Source organism: Balaenoptera ricei, chromosome 16 (genome assembly GCF_028023285.1).
Source record: "Balaenoptera ricei isolate mBalRic1 chromosome 16, mBalRic1.hap2, whole genome shotgun sequence".
In the NCBI taxonomy this organism is placed as follows: Eukaryota; Metazoa; Chordata; class Mammalia; order Artiodactyla; family Balaenopteridae; genus Balaenoptera; species Balaenoptera ricei.
The window spans coordinates 111,663,025-111,690,548 of NC_082654.1; the positions used below are offsets into that span (position 1 = coordinate 111,663,025).

The 27,524-nt window shown below is 35.9% G+C and overlaps 1 protein-coding gene across 4 annotated transcripts in view; it reads right to left on the reverse strand.

Annotated features, from left to right (window-relative positions):
- Positions 1-2,786: 2,786 nt before the first annotated feature.
- ERO1B (endoplasmic reticulum oxidoreductase 1 beta) overlaps positions 2,787-27,524 on the reverse strand; it is a 65,516-nt gene continuing 40,778 nt past the window's right edge. The window contains exons 9-17 of one of the 4 annotated variants that reach the window (XM_059899556.1): positions 21,230-21,241; positions 19,315-19,341; positions 15,307-15,399; positions 14,947-15,193; positions 14,056-14,125; positions 11,459-11,545; positions 10,316-10,449; positions 5,771-5,827; positions 2,787-3,109 (exon numbers count right to left, since the gene is read on the reverse strand). In XM_059899556.1, the coding sequence (XP_059755539.1) occupies positions 3,094-3,109; positions 5,771-5,827; positions 10,316-10,449; positions 11,459-11,545; positions 14,056-14,125; positions 14,947-15,193; positions 15,307-15,399; positions 19,315-19,341; positions 21,230-21,241 (743 nt within the window). In that variant the 3' untranslated portion in view covers positions 2,787-3,093. Of the gene's footprint in view, positions 3,110-3,295; positions 5,828-10,315; positions 10,450-11,458; positions 11,546-14,055; positions 14,126-14,946; positions 15,194-15,306; positions 15,400-19,314; positions 19,342-21,229; positions 21,242-27,524 lie in introns of those variants that run through there. The other 3 variants (XM_059899558.1, XM_059899557.1, XM_059899559.1) reach the window with 3 other exon arrangements.

Here is a 27,524-nt window from a genome sequence, read left to right on the forward strand (position 1 = left end):
TCAACTAGATACAACCTAGTGAGGTTATAGAATTCATAAGTTACGCGATGGCAGGGATATCTGTCTGTTTTGTTCGCTGCTATATGCCCAGCTCCTAGAGCAGTGAGTGAGTACTCAAATCCTGTTTCTTCTGGTAGATATCGCTGGGGCTTTTTTAAGGTGACTTCTTGCACTTGCACTTTTATCCACTGCATATTAATTTTAGAAGATTAATACTCATTTAAGGGCCCCTGCCTGTTTTGTTATGAATCTTTGACAGACATCCAACTTTTGGACAAAGGATCCATAATGGAGTAAAAGAGGAAATAAGGATTATATAGCAAGATAGCTTCTAAGAATGATTTGAGAACTAAGTCTTAAAACAGAAGCACTGAGGTGAAATTCTGTCTACACAGGCACCTCACGTTCTGTCTCTTTGCTCTCACCTGTCTGGGCGCTGGCAACTAGAATACTGAAATGATTAACAACAGATAATGAAAAGTAGATTTTTATCAGGTGAAGTATCAAATTAAAAGAACAGTGACACATTATGTGGTTAAAAGGGCAACCCTCCAGAGAAAACAATGAGGTGGGCAGAGTTTTTAGCATGATTCATTTGTTTAAGGGTTTTTTCTTAAAGCTCCTATGGAACAAACAAGAACAGCTAAAAAAATCATTTTAAAATTTTGAAAGGGGGCAGGGGAGGTAAGAGGGGGCCAATGTACCAGGTATTAAAACATCGGCCCTGAGTAGTTAAAACTGTGGTACAGGTACAGGACTGAACAGATCCATGAAATAGAGAAGCCAGGATCTGAGATGAGATACACGCAGCATCTCAAACTAATGAGGAAAGAAGATAAGCTGCTCGATAAATGGTACTGGAGTCAATGGGTCGTCGTCTGGGAAGAAATCAGCCTGGGTCCTGAACTTGCACTTTATGCCAGGGTACACTCCAAGGGGTCACAATTTAGATCTAAAAAACTAAAGTCATAAAAGTTCTAGAAGAAAATATAGGTGAATTATTGCTGTGGAGTGAAGAGGGCCTTCTTAATTATCACTTAAAGTCCGGAAGCCACTAAAACATTAATACATTAGACTGCATAAAGACATCTCCATGGCTAAACCACCATAAGCAAAGTCAAAAGATAGACTGGAAAAAAAAAAAAGTACAGCTTATTACAGTCAAAGTATGAACATCTCTAATAAATAAAGCACTCCTAGAAACTGATAAGATCAACAGTGCAGTAGAAAGATGGGTAAAAGTTATGAACACAAAAGGAAATACGGCTCTTGAACATATTAAAGATAGTCAGCCTTACTCATGATAAGAAAAATACAAACTAAAATACACTGATACATAATTTTGCACCTTATCAGAATAGCAAAAATCCAGCTTTTTAATAACACCGGTAGGGGCTTCCCTGGTGGCACAGTGGTTAAGAATCCGCCTGCCAATGCAGGGGACATGGGTTCGAGCCCTAGTCAGGGAAGATCCTACATGCCGCGGAGCAACTAAGCCCGTGAGCCACAACTACTGAGCCCATGTGCCACAACTACTGAAGCCCGCGCGCCTAGAGCCAGTGCTCCGCAACAAGAGAGGCCACTGCAATGAGAAGCTCACGCACCGCAACAAAGAGTAGCCCCCTCTTGCAACTAGAGAAAGCCCACGTGCAGCAACAAAGACCCAAGGCAACCAAAAAATAAAATAAAATAAGTATATTTAAAAAAAAAAAACAACACCGGTATTGGTTAAGGCTGTGGAGGAGCAGATACTGCCTTCAACTGAAGGTGGGCGTGTGAATTGGCAGCCGTCCCCTGTGGAGAGCAATATTCTAATATCTTTCAAAATTATGAATGCACATGGTCTTTGACCCAAAAATTCCATTTGGGGGAATTTAGACTACAAGAATGGCATAAATACAATGTCTGGAAACAATCCAAATGCCCATTAATAGGAGATTGGCTAATTAAACGATTGCATAGTCATATAATGGGATACCAAGCAGTTACTAAAAAAAAAAAAAAAAAAAGTGATTAAGCTATCTATTAACATGGGAAGACTGCCAAGAAAAACTAAGTGGGGGGAAAAAAAAGCAAACAGTATGTATATGATGCCACTCTTTGGGTAAAAATGAGAGAAAAAATAAGACCTTTTGTATTTGTTGGTATATGCCTTAAAGATGTGTGGATGGAAACATAAGAAACCAAGCACAGAGGTTACTGATGGTGAGGGCAGGGGAAGGGTGCCCAGTACAGAAAGTTGGGCCCAAGAAAGACGACGTTCCACTGTAGAGCTTTGTATATTTTTTGGTTTTTGAACCATATGGATGTCATTACCTTTTCAAAAAATAAAATATATTTAAAAAGCTTTATGACTCAATAACAATCAAAAGATGCTAAAAGTCTTTAGTTGAATGGTAATAAGCCAATTTATAAACTAACACAAATACACCACCTTCTGAGCCGAGACTCTATAGAGCCAGGCTTTCTAGTTTCAAATTCTAGTCCCACAACCTAGAATTTGTGACTATGGATAAGTTACTTAGCCTCTCTTATCCTCAGTTTTCGTATTTAAAAACAGAGAAGTAATTGTACTTACCTGCTAGGGTTGCTGAGAAGATAAATAATCCATGCAAAGCCCTTCAACAGTGGCTGCCAATGAGTGCAATGATGATTTTAAACAGAAACAACCACAGACTACTTAGTTTCTCCCTTCGCCACAAATTATAACCAAGTTTTCATCTCATAAGAGGAAACATTTAAAAGGGGGTTAAAGAAATAAAAGAACAAGATAGGAAGATGGCAGAAACATTTAATTCACATTTTCTATAATCTGGTGGGTACAACAGCAAATTATTTGGAATTCTGTTCAAAATCAAAGCTGCACCCGTAGATGTTACTTAAAATAGAGTACACATAAATTTGGTGTGTGTCTATGTTGTTTTGTTTTACCAAATAATTTCCATGGTACCATGCACCCAGTCTGTATTTTGGTGAATAGCTATGGTTTCTGCAGGTACTTCAGTGTGCAAACTGCTGAGAGGTTTACTGTGAACTGTTCCCAAATTTCCAGATGAAGGCAATGCTGACAGAGATCAAAATAGCTGTCCCTTCTTATATACAGTGGCACCTAGATAGAGTTGGAAAACATGGCACAGTGTTTCATATAAGTACAGAGATTACAAGTACTGAGTAATTCACAATGTTAAAATGTCAAAATAAAACGTTGGATTTATCGGATTTCAAAACTGTAAAAACCATTACTACTATTCTGTCTGATCCTCCTCATAATCTAAGAATCAACACAAGAGAAACATTTAAATTTACCAGTTTTAATATACAGTATTTCTAACTTACATAGATGCCACTTAAGAAAAAAAAATAAACTCATGCCATTGAAGGAAGGAATATTTTCCTTTTCTGCATTTTCATTACTTTATCAGCTGGTACAATCATTTCTGTCAAGTTATATTATCAAGTGTTGGACTTTTAAATTAGGTGATGAGATAAAGACAAAATGCCAAGAGGTATTATTGCCAGGCAAGCATTTTCACAATGCAGTCGGTACTCTAGTATCACTTGACAACAAAAAGGTATGTGAGTTGGAAAAAAGTTTATATCACAAGGACCATAAAACATCACCAGGCTCACAAAACAAAGATTCCTATCACTTACACATTCATTTAAAAAGCACACACATACACGAAAATGTAGGCTGCCCATCACAATCTAATTTATGGTAAAATAAAGTTAATCAAATAGATTTCAGCTTAAGAATACTTCATTTGTTTATTTTCTTGGTAGTGAAAGATCTGTTAAAACCTTTAAAAGAACTTTTTACCCTAACTAGATCTTTTAATTCCTAGAACTCACTCTAATACACAATTTTAACTAAGCTTGAAACAAATCACAGTAAAGGAAAGAAGCAAGAAATGGAAACGACCAAAGATTTTCTCCAGGAAATAGAGCTTAAATAATAGCCTTTATCTTTAACTGAGGGAACGGTGAAGTAACACTACCAAAAAGATTTTTAAACTTACAGTAATAATAGACAAAGTGCAAAACATTCACATTTTCTTAGACTCTGAAAAACACTAAGAATAATTCTTATTAATTTACCAGCAAGATTACTTAGATATTCACTTTTTAGACAAATTTACCTGAAGGTCCCCCTCTCCCACCAGACAATACTTGCATCCCTAAAAATGAAAAGAAAAAGTGGAGGAGGCTCCAACCAAGTCAGCCTGTTTTATTCAACTTAAAAAAAATACCACCACTATCAACAACAACATGAAAACTCTAGGTCTATAAAGGTTAGAAACGGGGTAAGAAAATAACTAAATAGTGAGATCTTACTCCCTCAAACCATAGCCCTCCAAGGGACGGCTAAGTATTTTTTAAAAAGGGATAAGCCAACTAAATACAAGTTAAAATATGCCACTAAAAATCATCAATGAACACGTTCAGACTTTGGCAGGATAAGATATGGGTTTAAGAGCACTTATTTACTTCATGAAAGACTGATACCCGCATTACTTCTACACAGATGCAACCTTCCAAATTAATCACATTATATATACTAACACCTTTTAAAATAATCAATATTTTAAATATTAAGGATATTTGAATCCCAGGTTTAGAAAATGACAGTTTAGGACTTATGAAGTCATCTGTTGGTACAAGTCACATGAAGTACCATTTATATACAAAGAACTAAAAAAGAAAAGGTGGGGAAAGGGGGAAGCTTAGAGAAGGTATGAACTAATTTATCTACTTAAATACCCTACCAAAGAAAATCAGATTGAGAGAGGATTGCATAGACTGTATTCTGAAATAAAATCCTTTAAAAATGCTTACTTTAAAATAGTAAGTTTTGTGTATATAATGTTTTCATTTGGTGTTATAAATCCATATAATTCCATTCAAATTTTATAAGATGGAAACTGTTAAATAAGTATTTATGCAATTTTTTTTTGGTTTGTTTTCTTAAACAAAAATTTCTAAAATTGGAGTAGGGGCAAAGAAACACACAATCAATAGAAACTGATTTACACGTTCTAAGTAAAGAATCCTCTTGAGCCAGCCCACTGCAGGCACATGAAATCTGGCTGGGTAGCATAGGGGATATTACTTATTCACCTTTGCCGAAGCAGGTCCTTTAGACCAAAGCAAAACACAACAACAACAACCTAAAATCTTCAATAAAAACCAATGAAACTGAAGTCTTGGGGATTCTTAAGTAACTACTATAACTATACATTGAAAGGGTCATTGATCACGCTGACACTTCCATATTACAGGAGGTGACACACAGAACTAGGCAAGGCTAAAAATACATTTAAAAATCACTGACAAATTTTTGTCACTGATACCTGCCCTAAGCAACATTTGCTCCCTAGTTCTCCTTTTCCATAACAGACTAGTTAACAGTATTATTCAGATGGAGACATAGTCATTTAAGTTTGACAGCTGGAAATAAAGAACAGAATAAGCACAAAGCCAATTCTAAACAAATGGAAGAGCAGAATATTCAACAGATGGAAACACGTGGAATTAAATACAGAATTAGTGCAGTTTACATGTTTTAAAAGTATATTTCATTTACAAATATCTCTAATTGATAATCTATTAAGAAGCATAAATATTCAAGTGAACATTTGAATTTTCTCTTTAAGAGTTCAGAATTCTTGAAGTCTGAAGATTAGTCTCCTTCTGCTGAAATGTCCAAGACTAAAAAGGCTTCACACAGTCACTTTATGTCTCTAATTAGACATATAAAAGCCTCTATTACCTACTGTGTTGTAATAAGACTTTGAAATTCTGTAACTCTTTTATACTTGTAGAAAGCCTACAAGAGAGAAAAAAAAAGCATATTAGCACAGCTAATATGATGTGTACACATTTCAAATTATTGATGCTGTTATATGGGCTACAATTTGAAAGCAAAATCGAAAATAACATGACGTAAACAACACTGGGCAGTGAAGCTTCCATTTTTAAATGTGTATGCTATAATGATTAAAGACTGACAAAACACAGAGCTGTAGTTCGTTAGTCTTGGTTTAGAAGGGGCAAAGGAAGCCAGTTACTTCGTATTATCAACAGATTCTAGATTAATGATGGGAACAGTGGTATGATAATTCATTGCTTTAAATAAAGAATCTCAAATCATTTACATTTGGCCTTATAAATTCATTTTGCACACTACTCTCCAAATCCGCTTCATTCTTGTTGTTCCCCAAACATGGATTTGTTTTAACCCAAACACTAATTTGTTTTAACACAAAGATACAGATTCTATTTATTCTGTCTATTGATGAATCCCTGTGCCCGCCCCATCCACCCATATTTATAGTGTTCAATAAATTATTATTGAGTGAATAAATGAATGAAATGCTTCTGAGCCCAGACCCAGAAGTAAAACTCTAGAATGGAAATCATAAAAAAAAAATTCTGTAAGCTCAATTATCCTTAGGTACAATTCAGGGTTGATACAATAAAAATCTAATGTTTTTCTTTCTATAGCTTAAGATAATGTAGAATGCAGTACTGAGCCCATTTCTTTAAGAACTTAAGAGCTTTTCTTATATTGAGAGCTTAATGTATGGCAGGCAATGTTCTAAGCTCATCACAGATATAATCTCATTAATTGTTTAAAAACAATTCCACAAGGTAGATAAAATTAACCCTGATTTTACATTTTAGGAAAACTGAGGCTCAAATAAATCAAGTAATTTTCCCAGGGTTGCTCAGCTAGTAGAGTAGGTGGGTTCTAACCAGATCATCAGATCCCAAGACCATATGTCCTCTCAAAAAAATCTATGTCCTTTATGGTCTCAAAAACATTTTCTTTATATTCTTACAAGTTGTAGGATTAACAGAAAATGAATTCTTACTCTAATCCTCAGAATATTAGAGGACTGAAACAGTGTTTACTTATTACGAAAAAACAATATGATTATTAAACAAAATGTGTAAAATCATATGCTGTACCTCAAAGTACCTGTTTTAAAAAAAAACCTATCAAAATACATAGGAAGATACAGTAGAAACCAAGGTCCATAACTAAAGAAGAGAGAGCTTCGTAAAGAGCAGCGGCTGAAAAAAAACAATGAAAAAAGTACGCTCAAAGTCTGATTCAGATACAAAATGGAGAGGGTCAGAAAACTCGAAGGTTATCATACAAACTAACTGTAGGTTACCTTTTACGCAGGGAGTACAAACTTGCCAGCACTATATGGGACCAGAGTCTCTATGAAGATGCATTCCAGACCTCACAATTTATTACACGAGAGATTTTCCACATTCCCTATTATTATCCTCCGACAGACACAGAAAGGCACAGAGCGTACCTGCATATTTACCTACTGCTTTACCGGTACTTTTAGAGGGATACTAAAATATATTTTAATAGCCAACAGGTATATTAATTTGTTCCCTGGAAAATAAGCCATTTGATATAAATGTTGAAACTATCAAAAAATGGCTGTTAGTGTAGGAAAGACATTTGCAGAGTATTCAAGATAAAGAAACCACATTTCCCATCCTTCCTTGGCCAGAACCAAGACGAAGCTCACTGTATGTCTCCGCCCACTAGCATCACATGACAAAGCAATGCGGTCCTGGCTGCCCTAATTGAGGCAGAATTGTATTATATAGGTTGTCAGACCAAGAAAACTACCAATTCACTTAACACGAACGAATGCACAAACCCTCCCAAAGTGCAACATGATAATTTTGTGTGTTAGTGCAGCCAAAATCATTTACTATTTAAATGGACTGATAATCAGGTGGAAGATACAATGAACAGATCTCATTAACAATTATTAAGAACAACTAATATTTTTTAAGGAAAGAGTAAGAAATGTATAGAATACATATGAAGGAAACAGTTAAACTCGACTAAGAAATAAAAGAATGACTAAATTGTGCTATGTCCATGCAATAGAATATTGGCCTATATTTAAAATAGTAGCTTATGTATTTAAAAGTTGCTAAAAGAGTAAATCTCAAAAGTTCTCATCACAAGAAGAAAAACTCTAACTACGTGTGGTGATGGATGCTACTTAGACTTACTGTGGTGATCATTTTGCAACATATACAAATATTGAGTCATGACGTTGGACACCTGAAACTAATACAATGCTGTATGTCAATTATACCTCAATAAAAAAGAAAAAAATAACTTATGAAAAAAATTTTAAAAATATTGGGAAATGATTCCAATGTAATGCCAAGTAAAACAGGATAAGAAAGCATACAAAATGTATGGTTTCAACTCTGTAAATATGTACACACACACACACACACACACGTACGTAAATTTTTTACACATAAGTAGTGGGAAAATACACATTAAAAATACGCCAAATGTTGAAATCGTCCTAGGTGGTAGGGATATGAGCGATTTTAAAATTTATTTTCTAAATTACACTTTCACATGTTTTTCCAGATTTTCTATAATGACCATGAATTACTTTAATAATTAGGGGGAAAGAAAGATGAATATTTTAAAAGAGATTTTAAAAGCAGATGGCTGCTATTTGTTTTCCGTGGGGAGGAAAAGGGAGATTAAATTAGGCTGTACCTTGTTTGTGTAACCATCCCACCCTGAGTGTCATTACCCTTAAGAAAAGAAAGGTTTCTCACATCTAGTCTAGCCATAAAAACAATAAGACAATTTTTTAAGTACTGAAAATATTAGGGCACTAAACACCCAATGGTGTTTGTAAATCACCATCCCCACGCCCACCATTGCCATGGACTTCAGGTAGCATCTTGTGATTTAAAAGTGTCACACAGGACCTCTTTTATCTTCATGTTAACTCTGTGAGAAAGGTTTTTACTCCTCTTCATTATACAGAGAAAGGAAACAAGCTGGGAGAAAGGAGTGATGTACCTGAGCTCATGCTGCCAGTAAATGGCAGGGCCAGGATTCCAGAACACTAGGACCTGATTCTGAGTCCAGTACTCTCTAGAGAGCAATAAAAGGTAATAGCAGGCTCTAGCTAGAGAACTGAGCTGGAAGGGTTGCATTTGTGAATAATTCCTTGTGAGACACAGAGAAATTTTGAGGAAGTTAACATCTGCTTCTTTCTCAATTTAATTTTATTTAGATTTAAATATGTTTTAAGAAGCAGATTCCCAGATATAGAGAACTAGTGGTTACCACTGGGGACAGGCAACATAGGGGTAGGGGGGTTAAGAGGTACAAACTACTATGTATAAAATAAGCTACAAGGATACATTGTACAACACAGGGGATATAGCCAACATTTTATAATAACTATAAAAGGAGTATAACCTTTAAAAACTGTGAATCACTATACTGTACACCTGTAACATATAATACTGTACATCAACTATCTTCAATTAAAAGTGTTTAAATTGATTAAAATCTTGTTTCATTTAAATTTCAAATAATTTAAATTTAATTCAGCTTCTCCTATTTTATCTTACTACAGGCCTCATAAGTGGGTGGACTGAATTTTTCATGAAATACCAATTACCAGTGGACATTCTATGTCTATCTTGTGTTTGAAATCTCAACCTACATGGTCATCTTTAAATACAGGGGAGCAACAAATGAAATCTTTGCTATTAAGATGGGGAAGGGGCAATTAATTTATTTTTAATTTAACTGCCTCTTTTTAACTTAAAAATGCATGTTAAGAAAACATAAGAATCTCTGTATTACTTTGTTCTTTATTTATTATTATTTTTTTAATTCTTCCTTGATTTGACTTTGCCTTTTTTCCCAGGGCAGTATAGTATTGTTTTCTCTGAGTTTCTCTGATTCTTTTCCTTCTCTTCTGTATTCTTCACTTAGTTGGTACTGCATGTATCTCTATAGGCAAATTCAAATTATTTTTGAAACCATCTGTGGTATAAACAAAAAGCAAACTGTATGTATGTACACAGAAAACAATGGGGGAAAAATGAGTGAAAGAAAAATGCCTCCTCAGATTAAGACACAGAGCAGCTGAAAGGTTTAATGTCTTTTTCTTTCCTCACCTTCTGAGCCAAACTCTCCTTACTCCTGCTATTGTACTTGAACAAGTTAAAACCAGCTAAAGAGAATTTTATTAGGAGAATATTTCCCCACAAAATTGAGAAGGCAAACTGGGAAATGCTGGCAATTTGAAACTATTACTTTTTCCTGTAACCTGTAGAGAAACTGGCTTGTGAGTGCAGGTGCGATGCTATATGACAATAATGCTCCCTCTTTGTCAATGAAACAAAACAAAACAGACTACTTTAGCAAAGAAGATGATCTTTGCAGTTTGTTGAAACCAGCAGGGGAATCAAAAGTCTTCACTATGAAAACAGTTCTTACCTTCCAAAAGCATTTAAAAGAGCAACTATTTCCTGTCGAGTGAGTTGGAAGCCTTTAGATGGGCTGTTCTCTGGAAGCTTTTGGATTTCTTTTTCTGAGAATAATATCTTCAGGGCAGTTCCTAAACCCTGAGTCTAAAGAAAATAGTGATAAACTTTCAATTAAATTCATATAATAATAACTGCTATAAAGGTTTAAAGGAATACTCAGTCACTGTGATGAGAAGTCAGGAAATTCATATGAACTGAACTTTTCACGAAAATGTTCAACTATGTAAAATACAGTTTCTACTTCCTCACAGATTATGCATATGATAAATTTATCTAAGCTGTTAAGGAAATCTGAATAGTTTAACACTTTTTGGATACATATCCTACTATTCCAAATTACTAAAATGCCTTTTTTTTTTTAATGTAGACAATATCACATTAGGATTACAATGTTCAATATGTAACTTTGAAAGCATTCTTTACAGCCCATAGCAATTCAAAACTTAGAAATCAGCATAAGTTTATAGGTATAGTGATACCTACACTTAATAATTTCTCAATTATTAGCGACAGAGAAAAAGAAAAATCTGATTTCATTGTATCCTCCATTAAAAAAATTCTGTCTCTTGACTTTCTATGACTTAATATCATCTTTGTAAAAAGGTAAGAGAAAATAATCACACAATCCTTTTTACACTGAAATATTTAGGGAAATGGGCCTGCTGGGCAGAACTTTCCTATTTTGTGACTAGGGGGCCTCCTTCTTTTGATCATTGATACAAATTCAGTGACCAAAATTTGATAATTAAATTTCTTATATAATTATATTTTACCTTTTATATAGGTATATAAAATACCAATACACTCTATTTGTAACCAGCAACTTCAAAAATGAATCTGAGATTGTACCTACAGAAACAGATACAATAAACCTAAAATCATTAACCTACAATAATAGGAAAAACATCCTAATACATACACATATAACACAGAGTCTAATATTAATTGTTTTTATAAATAAAACAGAAAAACCACACTTTGGATCTCTAATTCAATGAACAATGAGGACATTTTAGTAAATAAAAACTTTCAACTTCTCAGTGGAGAAACTTAAGGTTAGTAATAGTTTCAAAACAGAAGACAACACACAAACCTGTAATTTCCCCCATAACCTGCATTTGTCACATCCAACACAGTCCATTATACGGGAGATATTCTTGAAATGTAACCGGAATTCCTCCTAACAAGCAGAAAATATGTTCATTCTAATTAGACATTTAAAATTAAACTGCACTTGTCTGAATTATAATAAAAAGTTTTGAAGCTTATTAATGAATGAGTTGTGTTTTTCAACAATGAAGAAGAGAAGTATTTGAATTTGTATAGCACAACATGGCACATAAAACAGCTAACATTAATGACAGTTTATAAAATTCATTCTACATATTAATTCAACAAACTTTTGATTCAGGGGCCACTCCACGCAAAGCACCAACACGTACCCTACAGGGGACACCAAAGTAAATAATACACGGTTTTTACTTTGAAGGAGCTTAACTGCTGCTTCCATTTGATATCTGTGTACAACCAGTGGTGAATACATCTATATTATGTTTCATTTATTTTTGATGCATTGCTTTGTGTGAGTCTAAATCAGAAAGCTGGTCCTAGAACAATAATCAGTGTCCATCTCCCTCCTTAGGACCACACCATGTTTATAGCATGTACTCCATCAGCACCGATGATCACAGGGCTATACAAGGGGTCTGTGATCTCACAGTCCCCCACATTTGCTAAGGCAACTTCTCCAGGGATGCTTGCTTACTGGATCCTTGACTTTTGCTGTATTAGTTTCCCACACAGTTAGATGGGCATCTGTGCATGGGTTTCTGTGACTCTAAGGTGAGTCTCACCTTCTCTGAGGACAAAACTAGCTAAGAGAAAGTTCCCTCATCTTTTTCACAGGGCAAACATAGAAAATAAAAATCATTTTATTGCACCGAGGTAAACAGTTTATTGCAAAGAGCTGGAGTGAGTCACCTGAAAACTTAAAGCGTTTGGAGGAATCAATACCTTGGCCAAAAGAAAGACAACATAAATAGAACACAAAAACTCCTTTGCTCTCCATTCTCATGTAATTCATGTTCTTTGGAGCAGATGGAAAAACGGACTTATATTCTCCTTTCTACACCTTTGAAAAATAGGAAACCAAATTTCCAGCATTTTATAACTTGAAAGCTAGCTGTGAAACCTTACTCTGTTCTCAGTCTTACCTTCCTCATCTATAAAAAGATACGTAATTATAGTTGTCTTGATCAGAAGTATAATATTTGTATAAACACTAAGAAAATAGGAAGCATTACAAAAATGAATTAGCATTATGTTAAATACTGTAATACTAATGTACCTCTAAAACAACCATAAAACAAAACAACCTTCCAAAACTAAAATATAGTTGTGGCTAAATTACTTCATTTCAGAAATACCAAGGAACCCTTACTAATGTATTCATTCTTGCAGCATATCCACATCTAAAACATCTCGGGGCCAAATGTGTTTCAGAATTCAGAAGTTTTGAGATTTTAGTAATGTAGTACATACACTATATATTATGAAACACCCCACCAGAGTGTATGGCAACACTCTGTAATCAAATACATGATTGTTTTTGCAACAAAATGTAAGAATATTCATACAAAGCAGAATTTTTTAAAAAACACTACAAATATCCTTACACCAGTTCAGGTTAGGTTTTGCTAACAAATTAATTTGTACCAAACATAAGAAAAATGTTCCAGTTTTTGGAGCTTTTTGGATTTCAGAATCGCATATAAAAAATTGTGGGGTTTCCCTGGTGGCGCAGTGGTTGAGAATCTGCCTGCCAAAGCAGGGGATACGGGTTCGAGCCCTGGTCTGGGAAGATCCCACATGCCGTGGAGCAGCTGGGCCCATGAGCCACAATTACTGAGCCCGCGCGTCTGGAGCCTGTGCTCCGCAACAGGAGAGGCCGAGACAGTGAGAGGCCCGCGCACTGCGATGAGGAGTGGCCCCCACTTGCTGCAACTAGAGAAAGCCCTCGCACAGAAACGAAGACCCAACACAGCCAAAATAAATTAATTAATTAATTAATATTAAAAAAAAAAAATTGTGGAGCTGTGGTAGAAGACTATTTGCCAATCAATTTCAAATACTTTTATGAACACTGTAAGGGTACAGTGTATTCCTTAATTACTGTAAGCAAATGAGAACCAAGTGCTTGTAACATGAAGTTGCATAATGTTCCTAAAATATAGTCTCCTTCTGACATCACAGGTCAACAGGTAATTTTTGCCTTATATGTTAGTCCATTAGGACAAAAACATAATAGTTTCAAAACTGTAACATTTTGTAAAATAAACATTAGAAAATATACTATTTACTGCCTTCAAAGTGGCTAACAGTGCATGATTTTTTTTAAGACGCATCAAAACAGCAATAAGAAAATGAAAGAAAAGAAAGAAAACTTTCAAAATGATGCCTTTTGAGAAGACATTTACAAAGGTGTCATAAGAGGTATGACTGAGGATTCACTAAGCAGTTGGGCAAACTAGAAAGGAGAAAGGAATTGAGAAAGAGCTTTTTGTATCATTTATAGTAAAATCCAATCAGACCAACAAGATGGAGAACTGGAAAAGAAAGTTTAGATGAACAGGATTAAAACACAACCAGTAAACTGTTCCCCACCCGGTCCCCCGGTCAAGAACTTTTTACCTTTAACGATTTGGCCCCCTTTTTGTCACCTGCAAACATGGATTTCTCGTCAAAGTGCATGGGAAAGGACCTGATGAAATGAAAATATTATAAGCTACAGATGGAAAATTCAAGCTCTGGTAGAATTTTCTATCCCTACAAATATTTAAAATTCAGAATTTACTCATGTGTAAGGTTTGGTAATGTGGGAAGGTGGCAAACAGTTTAAACTATTCAATCAAAGAGTAAAGCAAGATAAAGAGGGCTTTGTAATTTATGAGAGCGTAATGTTTTGAAGAAATTACGTGACAAAAATAACCTAAAAAATTAACTAAAAACAATTTGTGTGAAAAAATGTACAAAACTCTAAACATTTTAAAACATTTTAAAAAATTTAATGCATAATTTACCTTAGACATTTCTTAACCCAACTCTCCTCTGTGCTCATTTTTAACAATCAGTAAAGTGCAGTTTTATACACCCAGGATTTTTTTTTTAAGGTTATATTGTAGAACGTAAGGCTAATGTCATCTTAGGTAATCTATCCTTATGCTAGCACATATTACCATCTGAATTTAAGTAGCAACTGGAAGAATACAAAATTGGTAGAAAGAACATTAAAGTAGCATTAAATTTTGGTACTACATAAAATTTAAAGTTATATTTAAAAATACAGCCTATTCTCAAGTGTGAAAGTTTATGCAACAAAGCTTTACATACGCTTTTCAGTCAACATTTTTAGAAATACTTTTAAAATGCTGCCATTCTATGGAACACTTTCCTTCTCAGTTCTAATTCTCCCTTTTCCTAACTAACTTTCAGGAGTCAGTTTTTGTTGTATCAATATTTCAAGAACTACCTCAATCACCTACAGAGTGGAGAATTTCAGATCACTGACAATTCAATTCTTACTTTGTATCTTGAAAGATATTCAGTAGGAGGGTTTTTGTGTCAGCATCCTCTTTTACATTTCCAGTGTAAAGATCGACAATTGAGCGCTCAAAGTACGGGGCCACCTTTGATAAAGCTCGAAGCTCAATTAAATATAAAAAGTACAGATTCTTTAGCCTTCTTGGGCCTTCTCCCTTGGTTTCCACAGGGTCGAAGCGGCGTTTAAATTCTTTCATATTAGGTCCCCAGGTAGGTTTACCCCAGGTTTCTAAAGAGAAAGAGAAATATATTATACACTCTTAATAAACAGGATTTTTGCTCTATAGAGAATATGTATTTTTCCCCAACAATTTTTATACTAATAGAAAAAAATCTGATTACCTTCCAAAAGATAATTTGCGCATAGATGTAAATTGATACTAGCATGAAGTCCCGATATAAGCTTATAGAAGACTCTTTTCTCCAAACACAAACCTATTCAGAAAAATAGTGAAAAAGAAATCACATCCATTTAGATAACAAAAATACTGAATCAAGAGGATTAGGTACACGGGCTTATATTTAAAGTTAAGATTTGAGGACATTAAAAACAAATCAAGGGGGCTTCCCTGGTGGCGCAGTGGTTGAGAATCTGCTTGCCAATGCAGGGCACACGGGTTCGAGCCCTGGTCTGGGAAGATCCCACATGCCACGGAGCAACTAGGCCCGTGAGCCACAATTACTGAGCCTGCGCGTCTGGAGCCTGTGCCCCGCAACGGGAGGGGCCGCGATGGTGAGAGGCCCGCGCACCGCGATGAAGAGTGGCCCCCGCTTGCCACAACTAGAGAAAGCCCTCGCAGAGAAACGAAGACCCAACACAGCCAAAAATAAATAAATAAACAAAGTAAACAATGCCTTAAAAAAAATTCTAAAAAAAAAAAAAAAAAAAAAAAAAAAAAAAAAAAACAAATCAAGGACTAATATAAAATAATTAGATTGAGATACTGTCACTAGAAGATAAAATAAGATTCTGACTTCAGAATGGAGTTAACTGAGTATGATAACTTAGTGCAGAATAAGATACAAATGTCTGGGCTACTGGAGGTCCAAACACTATGGATGCACTTGGAAAAGTCCTCATGTTACCCAGAAGGCAACAGCACAGATTTTTTGTGGTTTAGGCTAAACTAAAGCAGATATAAAGTCACTGCTTTGGTGTAACCACAGCTGTTTCTCCTTTTCCCTTCCCTATAGATGTTCTTTATTTCAACCTACTTGTTAGTGGAGGAAGAATAGACTGAATTCTATTTTTCTCCTTCCTCCAGATTCTTTAGTGTGTCTTACTAATCCTTTGCCCTGGAATTCTCTAATTCTACTTAACTGTAGGTTCCACAGGTAAGGAGCCAAAACTTGGAAAAACCATATCAAGATGGAGTTCAGGAATATGATGGAAATTTATTTTATGTAGCCTTCTTAAGCCACACAGGCTTTTGCTCAAAACAGAGGTCAAGATAATTTCGCCATCCTATCCAACCCCAGCCTCCATTTAAAAATATTTTCTCTTATTATAAGAGTAATACACATTGTGAATGAACTTAATGCTATTAAATAAATTTTGAAATGCTTAAGAAGGTAAATTTTATACTGTGTATATTTTACCACAGTGAAAAAAGAGAAACATTTTTAGAAAATATTCTTTATAGAAAAATTTAAAAATAAATAAAAATGCAAAAAGTTTTAAGAATCCACACTAGACGCAGAACAATTAGCTTTTCCCCTTTCCTACCACCCAACAGAGTTTGTTTTTGTCTTTCTTGCTTTTTGGTTTTTTTACTCTCCCTATGGGGAAAAATGGGCTTCAACAGTGGAAACTAAGAAATAATCTCATTTATATGCTGAAGGATTTTAAAAATGTTAAGAGTATGTATGTGGCTTACTTTGCATCCTTTCAGGATCTTTTAGATCTTCAACTTACTCTCCCTTTATGTTCTACCATAGATGGCTCTGAAGCAAGTAGCTTCTAATAGGAAAAAATAATTATTTTGAGATCTCATTCCCTAATTCAGAATTCTTCCTAGAATATTCTCATCATCATGGATAGAGACCAAAAGGTAGAAATTCAGTTCTATTTTGTGGCTTCTTCGTAAAAGTATATGGCCAAATTTGAATGTTTATGGTAACAACGGATATAAACAATAAGAATAACTTTGATAAAACATTAGGTATTAACTTCTCTAGTAAAACTTTTAATCAAATCTGTTATCAAGTACCAAAATGATCAGATTTGAAGTTCACTTTCTCTTCCTTCCAACCTACTTCTCTAAGCAGTAAAATATCTAAAGACAAGAGAAGGGAAAATAGGCAAAGCAAAGCTCATGAGAATTCATATGCCTAAAAATGAGAACATGAAAACTAGGAGGGAATTCTAATTTGCAAAGCCCACAAAGCCCCTTACCTAAAAGGGGATGGGTGGTAAGAGGGAAGGAAGGAGTAGATATGTACTCCTGTAAACTGTGAAAATTCGGTAACTTCAAGCAAAATCTTAATAATAAAAGATGAGCCAAGTGAATGCACCAGGAAGACACACAACACTCTTAGCAGAAAGTGCTGGAGAGGTGCTCCCCGCCTGCGGTCTGCTGCCAGCCCTAATGCCTGGCAAATCCAACTATTCAATTTAGAAAGTGGTTCTCCTCTTCCTCTTTTGGATTTAATTTCATTCAAATTCATTTTCATCAACTGAATTACAGGACACCAATATATAACTTTTTCTCTCACAAAAGGGCTAGATACACTGTAACACTGTTATCTGGCATTTGTACATTGCTTAGTGATTTTCAAAGCAGTTTTCACAGGCGTCATCTACACTCACAGTGTAGGTAAGCTGGATGGCTAGTGCCACTCTCGTGCCCCAGATCAGGAAACTCAATCTCAGAAAAGTTGAGCCAGTTGCCTATAAATAGGAGTGCTCACTGGACCATCTATCAGTATTCAGGGACTCCCATCAATAGGATACTAGGAGAGTGGTTGATATAGTATACCCTAGAATCCGATACTGCCCATAAATTCCATTCTCATCCTCCATTATCAATATGCAGAGTCTCTGACCACCTCTTTTAACCTAAATACTACTTTTCACAATTTGTGCTCTTAAAATAAAGCTAATTAAACAAAGATGATCATCTCTTCCCACACTGGCCATTTATCAATATAATTCCTAGCAGTATTTGCACATCAAAAATAGTTCATTGGGCTTCCCTGGTGGCGCAGTAGATAAGAATCTGCCTGCCAATGCGGGGGACACAGGTTCGATCCCTGGTCTGGGAAAATCCCACATGTCACGGAGCAACTAAGCCCATGTGCCACAACTACTGAGCCTGCGCTCTAGAGCTTGCGAACCACAGATACTGAGCCTGCGTGCCACAACTACTGAAGCCCGCGTGCCTAGAGCCCGTGCTCCACAAGAGAAGCCACCGCAATGAGAAGCCTATGCACCGCAACGAAGAGTAGCCCCTGCTCACCGCAACTAGAGAAAGCCCGTGTGCAGCAACGAAGGCCCAACACAGCCAAAAAAAAAAAAAAAAAAAAAAAAAAACCCAAAAAAATTCATTAAAAAATAAAGAGAAATCACATTCATAAGTTAACACGACTGATTAACAAAGATAAAATGGAATTAAGTGCTTAGTTTAACTCAGCAGAGTTCCTATAAGGTTATGGCTATGAAATATCCATTTTCCAGTGTCATTCAACTTGCTTATCTTTCATTAATATATTTGAACTTTTGGTTTCATAAATTAATGGCAATTTGCTAAATTTTTGAAAAGCATCATATATCCAGTTATTAACCAAAGTTGTTAAAATCCTAGAATGTTTCAGCTTTCCATTAATAATGTTTCATAACTTCAACACTAGAAAATATAAGAATGCGAACGTATCTGATATATTGGGATCTATATTACTTTATCCTTTAGTTAGACAAGTTTAGACTACATGTGTAAACATGTTTAAAACCTTCTGAATTCAAATTCATCTTCCCTTAATTTCATATATAAAAAAAAGTACTTCCTTCCAAAAAGAATGCCTCTACTTAAAAAAACAGACTTGCATAGTGGTTACTAGAAAAGTAGTTTGGGTGAGTATTACATACAGAATGGAAATAAGACTGGGAACCAGTTCTGGAACCCTGATGACTGCATCTGCCCTATATATTTCCATAACACTGGTTTTTAGCTGACCAATAGCCTCAAAATTTTCAAATAATTTTATCCTAAACTACAATAACCTAAAACATGCTATTTTCTTTCAAACACTGTCAAGATTTAATGAATCCTAAAACTTACAAATATATATTAAATAAATCAATTCATTTTTTGCAAGATGCCAATAAATTTAAAATGCAGACATTAAGTTTACCTTCTAGCCACGTGTAGAACGATTCTCCTAAAAAACAAAACAAAAACAATCAAAATTATACACACACACAGAATTGGGTTAAAATGTTTAAATGGTCATTCATAAATAAGAATAAATTTAGTCTATAAAATATTTCTCATGACAGATTAAGGAATATGTCCACTGCTCATGTGTAATGGAAAAACAGGCATATGGTTCTAGAAAATAAAGTCCAAAAGTAACTGAAGTAGTTTTGGGAAGAAGTTCTTACAAATGACATTTTGACTTATAAAGTTTTTGAGAAAACTTCCAGTCAAAATATTATGTAAACCTTATTCACTTGAAGGCTTAAATATCCATAAGTATGAGGAGAAACAATCTTAAATTTGCTTTTGATGATAACCATAGCATTATTCAAAACTTCCAGGAAAAAAGTGAATTATAATTAATATGAAAATCAAATTAATTCCATTTTTCCTGAGCAATAAACCTAAGTATATTTCCTCAATTATCTAAAACTACTAAGTTTTAAGAGATAATAAAAAAGTTCCCTAATTTTCAAAATAATTCTTCAGAAAAGTTAACGACCAGAATATGAAGGGGCCTTCCTTGTGTACTATGCTAAAAGAACTATTTCTAGCCCAATATTGTTCTGAATGAAAAGAAAAATGGCAGTCAATAAAAACAGTTAATATACTTCCTAATTTACTCATCCTTATTTTATTTTAATTGCGAAAAGCAAAGCATGATGATAAAAACTCAACACATAGGTGAGCTGAGCAAGGAGTCTAGGGGATAAATTAGATGGTGGGGAATTACTTTGCCTCCTGAGAGTCTTCACCCTTAGCAAAACAACACAAACATCTTCCTAGAGAACCATTCATTCAACATACTCTAACTTAGATGATACTCTTACACAAAACATCATTCATTATCTCACTTGTTTACTCAAAAAGCCCCAACTGCTAACAGGAAAAGTCTAGCTCCTAAGGTCCTCAATAATCTGGCCTCTACTCATCTTTCTAATTTTAAATTACCCCGTATATGAAGTCTTTCCTACTCTCCCCAAACATGCCTTGTTTTTCCTTTCTCAACCCCTTAGTCCATGTTGTCATCCAAGTAGCACACACTATCCAATTCTACTGGCTTTAAATCAGTCCATCATTCAAGTCCATCTCAAACACCACCTCCTCCAGTAAATTTTCCCAGTGAGGCAGGATCTGTTCTACCTCTGAAGAGCTACACCACCTACTGTTGTACTATGTATGTAATACTTCTTTATTATCACTTATGTACAGTGCTTATCATTCCCTACTATACATATTTTTAGCTCCTAGAGGGAAGGCATGTTTTATACATCTTTCTATCGTTTACAATGCCCATTACAGTGCCCTTGACACATAGGGTAACTTTATTTATTTTTTAAAATAAATTTATTTATTTATTTTTGACTGTGTTGGGTCTTGGTTGCTGTGCACGGGCTTTCTCTAGTTGCAGCGAGCGGGGGCTACTCTTCACTGCAGTGCACGGGCTTCTCATTGTGGTGGCTTCTCTTGTTGTGGAGCACGGGCTCCAGGCACGCAGGCTTCAGTAGTTGTGCCTCATGGGCTCTAGAGCACAGGCTCAGTAGTTGTGGTGCGGGCTTAGTTGCTCCGTGGCATGTGGGATCTTTGCGGACCAGGGATCGTGTCCCCTGCACTGGCAAGCAGATTCTTAACCACTGTGCCACCAGGGAAGTCCCTAACATAGGGTAACTTTAAATTATAAAAAACACTCTTATCTTTTTGGTCACCATTGATTGGTAGCTATTTTCTGGAAAAAAAAAAAAAAAAAGGATACTTTCTTTTGAATTAAAAACAGGAAAAAATCAAATTTTGATCATTAAAGGCATTTCTTCTACATTTGAAGCAAACATAAAATGAGACTTTTAACTTACCATCATCTTCTCCTAAAAGAGAAATAATAGACAGGATTTTAGAAAATGTCTTACACAGTTCAGATTCCAATCCTATTTATTTATGGGATTAAAACTTACTATGTGTTAAACTATTAATTATACCATGAGCCTTGCTCAGTGTGTAGTTACCCTGCAAATAACACTTCTTAATCAGAATATAGGCCAAAGAGTACAAGATTTTCACATATGATTTATGCAATAAATAGTATCAGAGAGTAACTAAACAATCATAAAGACCACTAGTTTCAATAATTAACAAATATACAGTCACTCCTTTAATCATTATGCACACAACTCTCTGAACATGTGTTTCCAGACTGGAGTACTTTTCTTTTTTAAGTTACTGCTCCTCAGCACATATTCACCTTAATAAAAGCACTTCCCAAACTCTAGTCAGTGCAAGCATCCCCGCAGGGGCTATGGGGCTGCCTAGACGTGGGGAAGAGGCCAGAAGGCTGGGCTTTCAGGCTCCACAGCAGCCTTGTCTTGATTAGCTTTACAGGTGGAATTCTGACAGAAAATTTCATTTTTGGAAAAAAGCTGTTGGAAAGCTAGCTGTGGAAGCCAGGAATAGTGTGGAAGAAACACAGTTAAGAATATTAACCACCAAACCAGCTCTACAACAAATGCTAAAGGAACTTCTCTAAGTGGGAAACACAGAGAAGAAAAGGACCTACAAAAACAAACCCAAAACAATTAAGAAAATGGTACTAGGAACATACATATCAATAATTACCTTAAACGTGAATGGATTAAATGCTCCAACCAAAAGACACAGGCTTGCTGAATGGATACAAAAACAAGACCCATATACATGCTGTCTACAAGAGACCCACTTCAGACCTAGGGACACATACAGACTGAAAGTGAGGGGATAGAAAAAGATATTCCATGCAAATAGAAATCAAAAGAAAGCTGGAGTAGCAATACTCAGATAAAATAGACTTTAAAATAAAGAATGTTACAAGAGATAAGGAAGGACACTACATAATGATCAAGGGATCAATCCAAGAAGAAGATATAACAATTGTAAATATTTATGCACCCAACATAGGAGCACCTCAATACATAAGGCAACTGCTAACAGCTCTAAAAGAGGAAATCAACAGTAACACAATAATACTGGGGGACTTTAACACCTCACTTACACCAATGGACAGATCATCCAGATAGAAAATTAATAAGGAAACACAAGCTTTAAATGTCACAATAGACCAGATAGATTTAATTGATATTTATAGGACATTCCATCCAAAAACAGTAGATTACACTTTCTTCTCAAGTGCGCACGGAACATTCTCCAGGATAGATCACATCTTGGGTCACAAATCAAGCCTCAGTAAATTTAAGAAAATTGATATCATATCAAGCGTCTCTTCTGACCACAACGCTATGAGATTAGAAATGAATTACAGGGAAAAAAAAACGTAAAAAACACAAACACATGGAGGTTAAACAATATGTTACTAAATAACCAAGAGATCACTGAAGAAATCAAAGAGGAAATAAAAAAATACCTAGAGACAAACGACAATGAAAACACAATGATCCAAAACCTACGGGATGCAGCAAAAGCAGTTCTAAGAGGGAAGTTTATAGCTATACAAGCCTACCTGAAGAAACAAGAAAAATCTCCAATAAACAATCTAACCTTACACCTAAAGGAACTACAGAAAGAAGAACAAACAAAACCCAAAGTTAGCAGAAGGAAAGAAATCATAAAGATCAGAGCAGAAATAAATGAAATAGAAACAAAGAAAACAATAGCAAAGATCAATAAAACTAAAAGCTGGTTCTTTGAGAAGATAAACAAAATTGATAAACCATTAGCCAGACTCATCAAGAAAAAGAGGGAGAGGACTCAAATCAATAAAATTAGAAATGAAAAAGGAGAAGTTACAACAGACACTGCAGAAATACAAAGCATCCTAAGAGACTACTGCAAGCAACTCTATGCCAATAAAATGGACAACCTGGAAGAAATGCACAAATTCTTAGAAAGGTATAACGTTCCAAGACTGAACCAGGAAGAAACAGAAAATATGAACAGACCAATCACAAGTAATAAAATTGAAACTGTGATTAAAAATCTTCCAACAAACAAAAGTCCAGGAGCAGATGGCTTCACAGGCGAATTCTATCAGACATTTAGAGAAGAGCTAACACCCATCCTTCTCAAACTCTTCCAAAGAATTGCAGAGGAAGGAACACTCCCAAACTCATTCTATGAGGCCACCATCACCCTGATACCAAAACCAGACAAAGATACTACAAAAAAAGAAAATTACAGACCAATATCACTGATGAATATAGATGCAAAAATCCTCAACAAAAATAACAGAATCCAACAACACATTAAAAGGATCATACACCTTGATCAAGTGGGATTTATCCCAGGGATGCAAGGATTCTTCAATATACGCAAATCAATCAATGTGATACACCACATTAACACACTGAAGAATAAAAACCATATGATCATCTCAATAGATGCAGAAAAAGCTTTTGACAAAATTCAACACCCTTTTATGATAAAAACTCTCCAGAAAGTGAGCATAGAGGGAACCTATCTCAACATAATAAAGGCCATATATGACAAACCCACAGTAAACATCATTCTCAATGGTGAAAACCTGAAAGCATTTCCTCTAAGATCAGGAACAAGACAAGGAGGTCCACTCTCACTACTATTATTCAACATAGTTTTGGAAGTCCTAGCCACGGCAATCAGAGAAGAAAAAGAAATAAAAGGAATACAAATTGGAAAAGAAGAAGTAAAACTGTCACTGTTTGCAGATGACATGATACTATACATAGAGAATACTAAAGATGCCACCAGAAAACTACTAGAGCTAATCAATGAATTTGGTAAAGTTGCAGGATACAAAATTAATGCACAGAAATCTCTTGCATTCCTATATGCTAATGATGAAAAATCTGAAAGGGAAATTAAGGAAACACTCCCATTTACCACTGCAACAAAAAGAACAAAATACCTAGGAATAAACCTACCTAAGGAGACAAAAGACCTGTAGGCAGAAAACTATAAGACACTGATGAAAGAAATTAAAGATGATACCAACAGATGGAGAGATATACCATGTTCTTGGATTGGAAGAATCAATGTTGTGAAAATGACTATACTACCCAAAGCTATCTACAGATTCAATGCAATCCCTATCAAATTACCAATGGCATTTTTTACAGAACTAGAACAAAAAATCTCAAAATTTGTATGGAGACACAGAAGACCCCGAATAGCCCAAGCAGTCTTGAGGGAAAAAAACGGAGCTGGAGGAATCAGACTCCCTGACTTCAGACTATACTACAAAGCTACAGTAATCAAGACAATATGGCACCAGCACAAAAACAGAAACATAGATCAATGGAACAAGATAGAAAGCCCAGAGATAAACCCACGCACCTATGGTCAACTAATCTATGACAAAGGAGGCAAGGATATACAATGGAGAAAAGACAGTCTCTTCAATAAGTGGTGCTGGGAAAACTGGACAGCTACATGTAAAAGAATGAAATTAGAACACTCCCTAACACCACACACAAAAATAAACTCAAAATGGATTAGAGACCTAAATGTAAGACCGGACACTATAAAACTCTTAGAGGAAAACATAGGAAGAACACTCTTCGACGAAAATCACAGCAAGATCTTTTTTGATCCACCTCCTAGAGTAATGGAAATAAAAACAAAAATAAAGAAATGGGACCTAATGAAACTTAAAACCTTCTGCACAGCAAAGGAAACCATAAACAAGAGGAAAAGACAACCCTCAGAATGGGAGAAAATATTTGCAAACGAATCAACGGACAAAGGATTAATCTCCAAAATATATAAACAGCTCATGCAGCTCGATATTAAAAAAACAAACAACCCAATCCAAAAATGGGCAGAAGACCTAAATAGACATTTCTCCAAAGAAGACATACTGATGGCCAAGAAGCACATTAAAGCTGCTCAACATCACTAATTATTAGAGAAATGCAAATCAAAACTACAATGAGGTATCACCTCACACCAGTTAGAATGGGCATCATCAGAAAATCTAGAAACAACAAATGCTGGAGAGGGTGTGGAGAAAAGGGAACCCTCTTGCACTGTTGGTGGGAATGTAAATTGATACAGCCACTATGGAGAACAGTATGGAGGTTCCCTAGAAAACTAAAAATAGAATCACCATATGACCCAGCAATCTCACTACTCGGCATATACCCAGAGAAAACCATAATTCAAAAAGAGACATGCACCCCAATGTTCACTGCAGCACTATTTACAATAGCCAGGTCATGGAAGCAACCTAAATGCCCGTCGACAGACGAATGGATAAAGAAGTTGTGGTACATATATACAATGGAATATTACTCAGCCATAAAAAGGAACGAAATTGGGTCATTTGTAGAGACGTGGATGGATCTAGAGACTGTCATACAGAGTGAAGTAAGTCAGAAAGAGAAAAACAAATATCGTATATTAATGCATATATGTGGAACCTAGAAAAACGGTACAGATGAACGGGTTTGCAGGGCAGAAAGTGAGACACAGATGTAGAGAACAAACATATGGACACGAAGGGGGGAAATCAGCGGCGGGTGGTGGTGGTGGTATGATGAATTGGGAGATTGGGATTGACATGCATACACTGATGTGTATAAAATGGATGACTAATAAGAACCTGCTGTATAAAAAAATAAAATTCAAAAATTCAAAAAAAAATAGTAAACAGCCATTAATCAACAATTGGCAGTTTCAGTGGAGAAAGCATATAAACAGCATTAGCGAGAGCTACTGCATTACTTCCTGGGGTACCCACTTATCACCCAGGACCCCTTCTCTCCCTTACCTAGTCTTTTGTCTCCCTCTTCTACACTTGTTTTTTCTCTGCTCCTCTTTCCTCCCTCTATCCTTTTCTCTATTCACTTTCCTTCCTCTCTTCACCTTTCCTACAGCCTCATGTCTCTAGTTTATCATAACATTGGAAGTGAAGTATTTCTTAGGATTTGATGCTTTTATTAAATGAACAATTATATTTTCTGCTTTAAGAGTAAGTGATCCATATATATGGAATCTAAAAGAAAAAAAAAAGGTCCTGTCCCAGGGGCAGGACAGGAATAAAGACGCAGAAGTAGAGAATGGACTTGAGGCCATGGGGAGGGGGAAGGGTAAGCTGGGACGAAGTGAGAGAGTAGCCTGGACATATATACACTACCAAATGTAAAACAGATAGCTAGTGGGAAGCAACCGCATAGCACAGGGAGATCAGCTCCGTGCTCTGTGACCACCTAGAGGGGTGGGATAGGGAGGGTGGGAGGGAGACGCAAGAGGGAGGGGATATGGGGAGATATAGTATACGTATAGATGATTCACTTTGTTATACAGTAGAAACTAACACAACATTGTAAAGCAATTATACTCCAATAAAGATGTTAAAAAAAAAGGTCTTCCCTAGTGACGCAGTGGTTAGGAATCCACCTGCCAATGCAGGGGACACGGGTTCGAGCCCTGGTCGGGAAGATCCCACATGCCGCGGAGCAACAAAGCCCGTGCGCCACAACTACTGAGCCTGCGCTCTAGAACCCGCGAGCCACAACTACTGAAGCCTGCACGCCTAGAGCCCGTGCTCCGCAACGAGAGGCCACCACAGTGAGAAGCCCGCGCACCGCAACGAACAGTAGCCCCCATTCGCCACAACTAGAGAAAGCCCACGCACAGTAACGATGACCCAGCACAGCCAAAAAAAGATGTTAAAAAAAAAAAAAAAAAGAGTAAGTGATCATAGAAAAGGTCTGAAAGGATACCTTCCAAACTCTGTACTACGGAAAAGAAAAAGTGTGTGGGGGCAGGTAGGGGTGGGGGAAGCGTTCCCTTTTTACTTTATGTAACTTTTGCATTGTTTCAATTTTTATAACATCTTGTATAATAAAAACATTTAAGTTGAAAATGGAAAAGTTATGAGGTAAAAGTAGTAAAAGAGGCAAAGGGTAAGAAGCCATGCACACCTTCTTCACACCCCGATTATCTTGCCCAAGCCGTTTCAGGATGAATTTGGGAAGACTATCAGCCATACTGTGAGCGCACATCTGAGAGCAGCCCATTCATTCAAACGTCCTAAGTCTCTCCGGTTCCGAGAAATGCCTAAAGAGATGACTCTAGACCAGGAAATTCAAGCTCCTAAATCAATCCTGGTCTAAAGAAAGCATTAGAATGGCACGTCAATCACAGGGCTGCTCCCAGGCTTTGAGTCCTCGTTGAGAATCG